Source organism: Apostichopus japonicus, chromosome 8 (genome assembly GCF_037975245.1).
Source record: "Apostichopus japonicus isolate 1M-3 chromosome 8, ASM3797524v1, whole genome shotgun sequence".
NCBI classification, from domain to species: domain Eukaryota; kingdom Metazoa; phylum Echinodermata; class Holothuroidea; order Aspidochirotida; family Stichopodidae; genus Apostichopus; species Apostichopus japonicus.
In genome coordinates, this window is record NC_092568.1 from 16538053 (window position 1) to 16548774 (window position 10722).

Genomic DNA, 10722 nt, shown 5'->3' on the forward strand with positions numbered 1-10722 from the left:
TATTGACATTTGTCACATTTTGTTGGCGATGACACCTATTTATTCTTCGTTTATCTGCAAATTAGTAGGCCAGGAAAGGGTCATTTCCGGCGATCTAGGAAGTATCTTTATTCAAAAAATTTCTGTACGCTCCGCGCCAACCTGTGGTGGCGCTCCGCTTAGAAAGTGTCGAAAAAGCGCCCCTACAGACCATTCTCGCCCCCCTTGACCAATACCCCTAGCTCCGCCACTGATTAGAATGATTGTACTCACTAAGCTGAATCCATGTTGACCATCCTACATGCATAGCACATCCAATCTTTACTTAGAAGTTATTGTGCTAGTATATTTTCAGACTTAAGTTAACCTTTTTTTGACCTTGAATGAGCCTTGACCACAAAAAAAACAATTGCACTCAATAAGGTGGATCCATGTAACGGGTATGGCATTCATCCAAGGTTTATCATGAAAGCTTTCAGAGTTGGAACTCTGTAGGCCTTAAATGACCATACAGTTTACCTCCACAGAAAGCAATAGGATTCTTGTACCTTATATGGTGGACCCTCATACATGAGTATAAAGTGCATCCAAGGTTCATTTTTTAAGATATCATGTGTACAAGGTTTCAGATTTCGACATTTGCTGACTCAAAATTATCTTTCACCACTTGCCAACCAAAAAGACTCTACTTAAATTACGAAATTGAATATACCTGTCAAAATGAAGTTCATCCAAGCTTTACTTTTGCAGCAATTGTGTATACAAGGTTTTCATACTAACTGACTACTGTTGATTTCAAGTGACCATCGACCGCCATCAACATTTTGATAGGGTTCTTTACTTACCAACTGGATCTACATACCAAGAACGAACAGTATCCAAGTACTAGAGTTTGACCTCTGTTGATATGAAAGCTCATTTGAGGTCACCAGAGGTTAATGTCTGAAATGCTTGTAAACATGATAACTCCACAAGTAAAGCTGGGATGAACTTCATATTTAGTATCTCGTTCCACAATAGTGAGTAGAAAAACACATTAGTTTCTGGATGTTCAGCTTCTCTAGAAATGCTCATTGGCAAATTGATTTACACAATCGCACCAAAGAGATATTCTTGCCAGCGGGCCACCAAGCAATCTGCCCTTTCTCACCAGATTTCCATACAGCATTTGAATTGCTTGTTAGCTTGGGGTAGGAATCGAACCTACCTACTTTCAAGAATATCTGTTGTAGTGCACAACCTGAAATAATTATTTAATTTTGTTTTTATTGTATATTTACAATTGAGTGGTAAGTTGAGAATTTTTACCATTCAAATATAAATTTTGACACCAGTAGTATGTCTGCTAAACCAGTTGGAAGGCCCGTGACTACCTTGCTTGGAAAAATAAAGTCGCAATTCAAGGACATTAATATTAACAGTTTCGAGGAAGCAATAAACCTTGCGCAAGATCGTAAAACGTGGCGAAGGTTAATCACTGAGCATGTCAAATAGACGAGACTCAACTTACTACTACTACTAGTATGTCTGTTAAATAATATGACAAACCTTTTATTGTATCATATAAAGCTATTATTTGGCATTTGTTTCCAAATACCAATTATTAATTTCCTTCAACTTTAAAAGAAGTGATCTGATTTTTGTTTTCTTCTCCATGCAAGTGCTACTGTACTTCAGAATCAAACCATTAGTGGTGTAAACCTTTGCTGAGAGCTTCTTTTTTTTTGCTGGGGTAGCAAATGGGTCAAAGTAGTGAGGATGTAAAAAGGAATGTGGTGCAGGACTGCATGATAAAACACACAATAAAAGAAACAAATGTGTTACTACAGCATTAGTTGTTGATAGTCACATCTGGTCTAAGCACTTTGGAGAGTTTTACATTTACAGTACTTCATCATGTTAATATACACAGCCCGTTTACTTCACTTTAAATGAAGAAAGTTCTTCACAACATGTCATCCCAAAATATTTTCCTCAAGTGACAAGACCTATGCCACCTACCAGAGAACTGGCTAGAACTATGTTTGGACTGGATCCCATTTTTCACTAAACAATTCCTTTAAGGATTTGATCAAAAATGTCTATCAAGGAAAAGCTCCAATCAATCAACTGTATGCATTTTTCATAAGTGTAGTTCCTCAGAATATATGTAACGATCTCAAACAATTTAGTTCTGTGCCTACACAATGTAAAAGTTGAACAGAATTTGACCACAAAATTTCTATTGTGTCAAGTTCTTTCATACCCCAAATTTGACACATTCATCAATGAGCTTACTGTAAGTATACATACATTGAGTCTGGATACTGTTTTCTGTGCTCTGAACCTCTTAAGTTCAGGTCCCAGAGAGTAGTGATATCATGTTGAGGTAATTTTGGTTATTTGTTGGGATTTAGATTTCCAAATGCCAAAAATATGTGCAAAACTGTGGGTAGGGTGTTAAAAGTTAAAAAAACACAATTTGATCATCACACACCTGAAATGGATTTAAACTTATGAAATATGTAACGCTGCCAAAAGTATTGGTGCTTTTTACGTGACCCGCCATGCGGGATACAAAACGTCACAGCCAAACAGCACTACCGAACCATCCCATTCTGACAAACGAAATTCAGGTCAAGCGAGCCAAAAAAAATAGTATTGGTTGCCTGATGTGTCCCCTACACTCTACTAATACTAATAGTAATAATAGCCTATGCCTAGGTTCGTGTTGTATCCCAGGCTGTGGATAGTGTAAGTCAAATTACAAGCGTGTAACTGTACGCCAGGAACAATCAGTTTGCTATAACCTTGAACTAGGCTTACAAACCTCATACATCGAATCCGTCATTACTTCAGCCCAATGTTATCATAACTGAAATCTAAGTTAGGACTTACGTTAGCAAAGGGCCTAATTATGTCTAAATTTATCTAGCGTTAGGTACAGTTTACGCATGTACTAGGCCTACTACTAATACTATACTAGTCACTAAGTAGTACAATACAATACAATACAAGTAGTAGTATAGTCAAGGCTTCATAATTGACGCACCCCCGTAATTGACGCACCTTCAGTTATTACTAGCAAAGATACAGCAGGCAACCTAAACTTTTTGCAGTCAAGCAGAATGACACATTTTATGACTTGGATTCAACTTCAGCTATTTGCTGACCATATTGTTGTATTTTTTAAGCTTTTAACACCCTCCCACAGTTTTGCACATTTTTTTTGACATTTGGAAATCTTACTCCCTAAAAATAACCAAAATTACCTCAATATACTACCACTTCTCTCTGGGACCTGACCTGTCTGAGCTTAAAGGTTCAGAGCATAGCAAACAGCATCCAAAGTCAATGGATGTATACTTAGGCCTACACTACAGTTAGTTAATCGACGAATGTGTCAATTTAGGGGTATGAAAGACCTTGACACAGCAGACATTTTGTGGCCAAATTCTGCTCAATTGTACGGTGCATAAGCACAGAACCTTAAATCTTTTGAGATCATAACATTTCTGAGGAACTACACATATGAAAAACACATACAGTTGAGTGATTTGGAGTTTTCCTTGATAGACATTGTTGATTAAATCCTTAAGTGCGTCAATTATGAGCCCACCATGCTACAATACAATACAATACAATACAATACAATACAATTGTCAGTAGCCTAACTTAGGCTGGTAACGATAGTGTTCGATTGCAAAACATACTCAGTTTTCTACTCAAGAAATTTTGCTCTCTGTCACTTTGCCAGTTTAATCCCAAAATCTATATAAACTGCTCTGAAAAGAAAGCCCTGGAACTTTCAGGAAAGGCAGCCAACCGATGTATACCGTCGCGCAATTGACCGAGTCTTACAAGTTACAATTACGATAAAGTTACAATTACGATAAACGATGTTGATGACGTAATTAGAATTATGGACAGAAAGGTCGAGAAACATCTAGCAGATCCGACAGAAGTCATTTGACCAATCAGAGCTAAGTATGTTGTAAGCCGCGAAATTTCCATCAAGAACAGTAGAACTTTCGCGAATCGAATCAACTCAAAACGTTTAGAACGTTCCAGTAACGTCTTTCTGTGTTTCATTTCAACTTAAAAAGCGAGAGATAGGGAGAGGAGAATCATTCGAAAACTGCAACAAGAGACGATAGCACGGCTGTACATGATATTCGAGTTGAACATTCGACAATATCATTTCAAATTTTATTCAGAAACGTAAGCAAAGTCACAAAATGCCTGGAAAAGGGACATCACCTGCAATCGGCATTGATTTGGGGACAACATACTCATGTGTGGGAGTGTTTCAACATGGAAAAGTCGAGATAATCGCAAATGACCAAGGAAACAGGACAACTCCAAGTTACGTTGCGTTTACAGACACAGAGAGGCTGATCGGGGATGCTGCCAAAAACCAAGTCGCCATGTAAGTACACAACTAATATCAAATCTCTTTTTTTTTGTCTTTTTTTTTCTATTCCATCGCTCTTCGTTGCCCTCGCATGATTTGAAAGTAAAAACAAGAAAGAGTGCTATTAGCATTAGCAACAACTGATTGAAATTGGCTACCAGTATTGCATATATATATATATAAATATATATATATATATATATATATATATATATATATATATATATATATATATATTTATATATATATATATATATGTGTGTGTGTGTGTGTGTGTGTGTGTGTGTGTGTGTGTGTGTGCTTATCGTCATCTGTATGTTCAAACGAGCATGCGTACAGTGTGCCGCCTGGGCTCCTTAACAAATTTCAGCAAGTTTGTAGCGTGATACAATTATCTGACTAAACCCATCTTCACCTCCTGTAAATACTTTCGAGTGTCTAAAACGTCAGGAAATTTCTTTTAAAACCTTTTGAAAAATATTTTTTAAAAGCGAATTCAATATTGTTGCAAATAATGAAGGCATTAATGTTACAGAGAAAAAATAAGTAGCCAGGGAAGAATTAGAGATGTCAGTTTGAAAAGCAAGAAAAAAAAAGGAGTAGCGCTAGGATATGATTGACATATTGATATAACAATGAGATTATAATAATAATAATCAGCAGCTATTCTTACCGTTAAGCGACCACAAATGATTGCTGAGCTTTATTTCTTCAAATGCCACCGCCTTAATGCACTCGGTCATACTTAAAGAATTAATATTAGCAAAATATTAGTGGAGTTGAGTCATTATATACTGCAGCTGTTGTTTCATAATTCAAATCCTCATCGTTCATCGTGTGGGTCTTTACCAGGTGGGATGGGAGTGGAACGTGCAACATTTTCACGTAATGGGAACACCTGCCTGGAATGCGTAATTAACACAAAGGATATGATAATGTCATTTTTTTCAGATTATGCCAATAAGAAGTATGGTATCCAAGACTTGGTCTTTTCAAGCTGATAATGATGAAAACTAAACTAGAATTTCATTCCTTACTTGACAGGAACCCAACAAATACCATCTTTGATGCCAAACGTCTGATTGGTCGATCGTTTAGTGATACAGCAGTTCAGTCTGATATGAAGAACTGGCCCTTTAAGGTCATTAACAAAGCAGGGAAACCAGTCCTACAGGCGGAACACATGAATGAGTTGAAGACATTCAACCCGGAAGAGATTAGCTCGATGGTTCTTACAAAGATGAAAGAAACGGCTGAATCATACCTGGGTCAAAAGGTCACCGATGCTGTAGTCACCGTACCTGCCTACTTCAACGATTCACAGCGACAAGCCACGAAAGACGCAGGGGTCATCGCTGGACTTAACGTTTTGAGAATAATTAACGAGCCGACGGCTGCAGCTCTCGCCTATGGGCTCGATAAGAAACTTAAAGGTGAACAACACGTCCTCATCTTTGATCTCGGAGGAGGGACATTTGACGTCTCTATCCTCTGTATCGACGACGGAATGTTTGAAGTCAAGTCAACAGCGGGAGACACACATCTCGGAGGAGAAGACTTCGACAATATTCTTGTCGATCATTTCTCGGCGGAATTCAAACGTAAACACAAGAAAGACATCACCGGTAATGCTCGGGCTCTGCGTCGACTGAGAACTGCCTCGGAGAGAGCCAAGAGAACATTGTCAAGCAGTGCGCAGGCTAACGTGGAGATCGATTCGCTGTTTGAAGGAGTAGACTTCTATACTTCTATTACCCGAGCTCGTTTCGAAGATCTTTGTTCTGACCAATTCAGAAAATGCCTAGAACCAGTAGAGAAAGCAATAATCGACGCTAAAATTAGTAAGAGTGCCATCGATACAATTGTTCTCGTCGGAGGTTCGACTCGAATCCCTAAAATACAGAAAATGTTGACGGATTTCTTCAACGGTAAAGACTTGAACAAGTCCATCAACCCAGATGAGGCTGTAGCTTATGGAGCGGCTGTACAGGCGGCAATCTTGTCTGGAGATCAAAGTGAAGAGGTAAAAGACATTTTGCTAGTTGACGTAGCTCCCCTGTCTCTGGGTCTTGAAACAGCAGGGGGTGTCATGACAACACTTATTGAAAGGAACAGCCGCATCCCTTGTAAGAAGGAACAGACATTTTCAACGTTCTCTGATAACCAAATAGGGGTATCGATTCAGGTATTCGAGGGTGAAAGAGCATTGACGAAGGACAACAACCGCCTTGGTCAATTTGAACTTTCGGGAATCCTTCCAGCCCCACGAGGCGTTCCTAAGATAGAAGTGACCTATGACATCGACGCTAATGGAATTTTGAATGTTTCTGCTAAGGACTCGAGTACTGGTAAATCCAACACAATCACCATCACGAACGACAAAGGCAGATTGTCAAAGGAAGAGATTGATCGCATGGTGGCTGAAGCGGAACAATACAAGGCGGAAGACGACGCACAAAGGGAACGCATCACTGCGCGCAATCAACTGGAGAACTACGCATACAGTGTAAAAAGCGCAGTTCAAGATGCTCCAGAGGGAAAATTGAGTCAAGAAGATCGAGAAACCGTCATGAAGCTAGTCAATGAAACGACAACGTGGCTGGATAGCAATCTCCTTGCAGAAAAGGATGAATGTACCTACAAATTCGAGGAACTGCAGAAGACAGTCGCGCCTATTATGACGAAGATTCATCAAAATGGAGGAAGCGCAAGCGACGGAGAAGCGGGTCCTTCCAGCTGTGGGTCTCAATCTAACCAGGGGCCAAGCCAAAGTCATGGGCCAACGGTCGAAGAGGTGTATTAATAAGTAAATTGGATTAAAGAAGTAAATGGAATGGATATTATCCATTAATATGCTAAAATTTTAAAAAAATTGTAACCTTATTTTCAAGCTACAAGAAGTTAATTTACTATAAGCTACAAAAGAAAGAAGTCGTCGCTGAGTCATTCCGTTTAGTTGCCTATACAGAGATCTTGATTTTTTTAAAATAACTTGATGTTTCGAGATCTCAGACAAACCGTGCCTGGACCATCTGGGGTCGCAACACCATTTTTATCCGGGGTCGGGGGGGGGGGGGTAGCAATTAATGCCGTCCAGGGGAGGGGTGTTCCCTCTCTTTTAGAAAATTTGGTCAAGTGGAGGGTGCTGAAGTGCAACTTAACTATACATAGTGTTTCAATATTTTGCAAATTTGGAATCAATGTTGAACACTTTTCGACCGCACATATTATATATTTATGTATACAGTACACTAGGATTCTTTGTTATATTCCGTCTATACTAATGAAAGCAGGGGCTGAGCCCATTTGAATTTATTTGGAGGGGAATGGGATGGCGTTAGCCGGGAAGACAGAACCATATATAGTAACGCCCTGTATTCGGTATACTGATTAATATTGTGCTACAATGTAGTGTATTTGAAGTAGTAGACGGTGCAACAAGTCACTATCATCAGGATCGGAAACGGAGTGATCTGATATATTTACTTTGCTTTCATTATATTCCATGAAACAGACATTTCAGATTGATGCAAGTCATCAATGTCAGTTTGGATTTCATGATATATTGTATTCCTTTAAGTAAGTCAAGCACCTTAAAATGCTGCTTTAAAGCCTGTTTTTGTCAGTATTTCATTTTATGCGAATTTTTGTTTTAAAAACATTAGTTTTCTTACAATTATCTTCTATATAGATACCTCTTAATTAAAACTAGTTATTGAGCTTCATGTAGAGAACAGGGTCCCCGGACGAAGACTTTACACAAGATGATAGCTTTGTAATCAATTGTAATACATGCATGGATAAACATGTTAACTGTTAGCACATATACTTTATAGACAGGAAAATATATAATTTAAAGTATGTATATGAATGTATGTATAATGTATGTACGATGTTCCATGAAGAAAAGTATGTGTGTAAATAAACATGTAAAAAACAAATTTTATCTGCTTCTGCCTCTTAATTACTTTTTTGAAGACTTCTTCAAAATCCTCTCATTTACACATCCTGCTAGGCAAATAATTCGACCAACGCAGGGGTTGTATACTGTATATGCATCCAAGCTTTTGCGGTAAAAAATAGCCAAATGTTTTTGGATCTAATAATATTTTATCATAAAAGCGTCATCCAGACAGAACACTGACCTAGCGAGTACAGTGTATTAAATAGTGCATACCATACAATAACATACATCTTGTAAATACAGAGGTAACGTGGAGAGGTGGCAGAGTAGTTTGGGTTGGGGTATATACAAAGGTCAAAGGGTATCTGAACTTGCAACTTTTAATGTGAAGTTGAAATGTCTGTTATACTTTGCGATCGCGTTGGTCCATCTTTGACATTACACCTGTATGCTTCAAGTCATGTGTGTCAATCCAGGGGGAACGGGGGGACACGTCCCCCCACATTTCGATGGGTGGGGGACACACTATCAAATGTCCCCCTCCCCCACACATTTGGAAAAAGAGTAGTGTCGTGGCTCTATTTGGTTAGGGCTTACACATCTCAGGATTCATATCATCGAATATCACTCAATGTTGCTGAATGGAGAATTCCACCCAGATCTCATGAGTTACCCTGAGCTCTCCGACAGTCTTAAGCTTAGTAAGCTTAGTCTGCCTTCCTTTCGAGACCAGTTCCAGTCGTCGTCGGTTGAAGGGTACAGACAAATATTCAAGTCGATGAATCCAGCGGTACGGGCTATGTTTGGTGAAATCGAAGCTCTCTTGCGGTTGCTCCTCTCTCCTCCGCCAGTTCGACGGAAGCCGAGAGATCTGTTAGTGCTTTGAGGCGTTTGAAGACATGGCTACGGAGCACCATGACTCAACTAAGGCTGAACCATGTGATAGTGTGCCAATTTTCGCGCACATGTGAATGTGCATATCATATAGGCATGCAAATAACATACAATCATTTTTTCCCCGTCTTATTACCGAGTCCATATTGTTTATAATTATTGGGGAAGTCGTTACAATATTAATGGTAATTATAATATAAGTTTAACCACTGAAAAATACATTGCAAATTAGCTTTCTTTCAGTAGGTGCCCGAAAAGTTATCAGCACATTGTCTGAATTTTCACAAAATAATTGGATGGGGGGGGGGGGGGGGGGCTAGTGCAGTCGCGAAAGATTGTGTGTCTGATTGATACTGACCGTATCGTTTCCGAGTAGCGCGAGGGTGGGGCGGGGTACAAAGCAGCAGTTGGAATTTCTGGCTTCAAAACCCATCCAGTTGGATTTTCAGCCACTACACCCCAATCATCAGGCCTTAGCTACGTCCCTTTGTACACGTTGGTTATATAGTAGGCCTACGCTCCGACCAGAATTCACCCGATAACCAGATGCAGATCTACCTAGCAACCGAGGTAAAAGAAATAATCCACCAAAAATGTAGGTCGCATGAACTTTATTGCAGATTCCCTGAGTGACGAATTTGTAATTTTCTCCCGAAACACGCAATTTGATGGCTGCTATCCCGCCTGGCAAGTGCCATCTCCAACGATCTGGCCAGGTATTGAAATCTGACATTTTTCTTTGTACGCTGCGCGCCAACGAATGGTGGCGCTCTACTTACGGCCGGAATACTTGAATCGATTACGTCCCCCACGTTTAAAATCGGATTGACGCCCCTGCCTTAGACCGTATAGCAAGTTGTCACTCATGATTATTATCATGCATCTTGTGTATGAGTGTAAGTACGTACAATTATATATATGATCCACATCGATATGGGTTCACTGGGTTTCCATTTGACCTGTTTCCTACAAGATTTCTAACCGTTAGATTTCTAACCGTCTAATTTGTTACTATATCACCAAAAAACGTCACAGACTTTAACCGAAAATAGTTTTTTTTTTCTCGAAATGAATTAGCTATAGACGGACCGCATCCGTAATGAAATTTGGTTTTGAAAAGGAAAATAGGACTGTAGCAGTACTACCCGAGTATATCGACACACAGCAAACAATCACGCGATTGAACAAGTACCCCCGGAGCCCACCCGTCCAACAGACTCTTAATTTGGTTGCTGAACGCACATGTGTAGATTACATTATGTTGAGAGATGCTCTTGACTGGCTGAACGACCTTGACAAACTTTACAAGCAAAGTGGCAAATACAAAACAAAGTTTCAGCACATTGCCACTGACCATGATCAAGCATCTCCAGCAAGTCTAGCAACTTTAAAACCATTATGTCCGACACGGTTTTTGTGTAGGCGCAAAGTTATTACATCTGCTGTAAGTCAGTACCCTGCAGCCATATTGGAAAGTTGCTTGAAATGGGACAGTTGGACAGGTCCAACACAGCAGTCAGAGCACTTAGTCTCTACGAGAAGGCCTATGATC

The 10722-nt window shown here is 39.5% G+C and overlaps 1 protein-coding gene across 1 annotated transcript; it reads left to right on the forward strand.

Moving 5' to 3' along the window:
* Positions 1-4082: 4082 nt before the first annotated feature.
* On the forward strand, positions 4083-8313 carry LOC139970740 (heat shock 70 kDa protein IV-like). The gene is made up of 2 exons (XM_071976696.1): positions 4083-4387; positions 5417-8313. Exons 1-2 carry the CDS (start codon positions 4197-4199, stop codon positions 7173-7175), a joined length of 1950 nt encoding a protein of 649 aa, XP_071832797.1. The 5' UTR covers positions 4083-4196; the 3' UTR covers positions 7176-8313.
* Positions 8314-10722: the final 2409 nt, after the last annotated feature.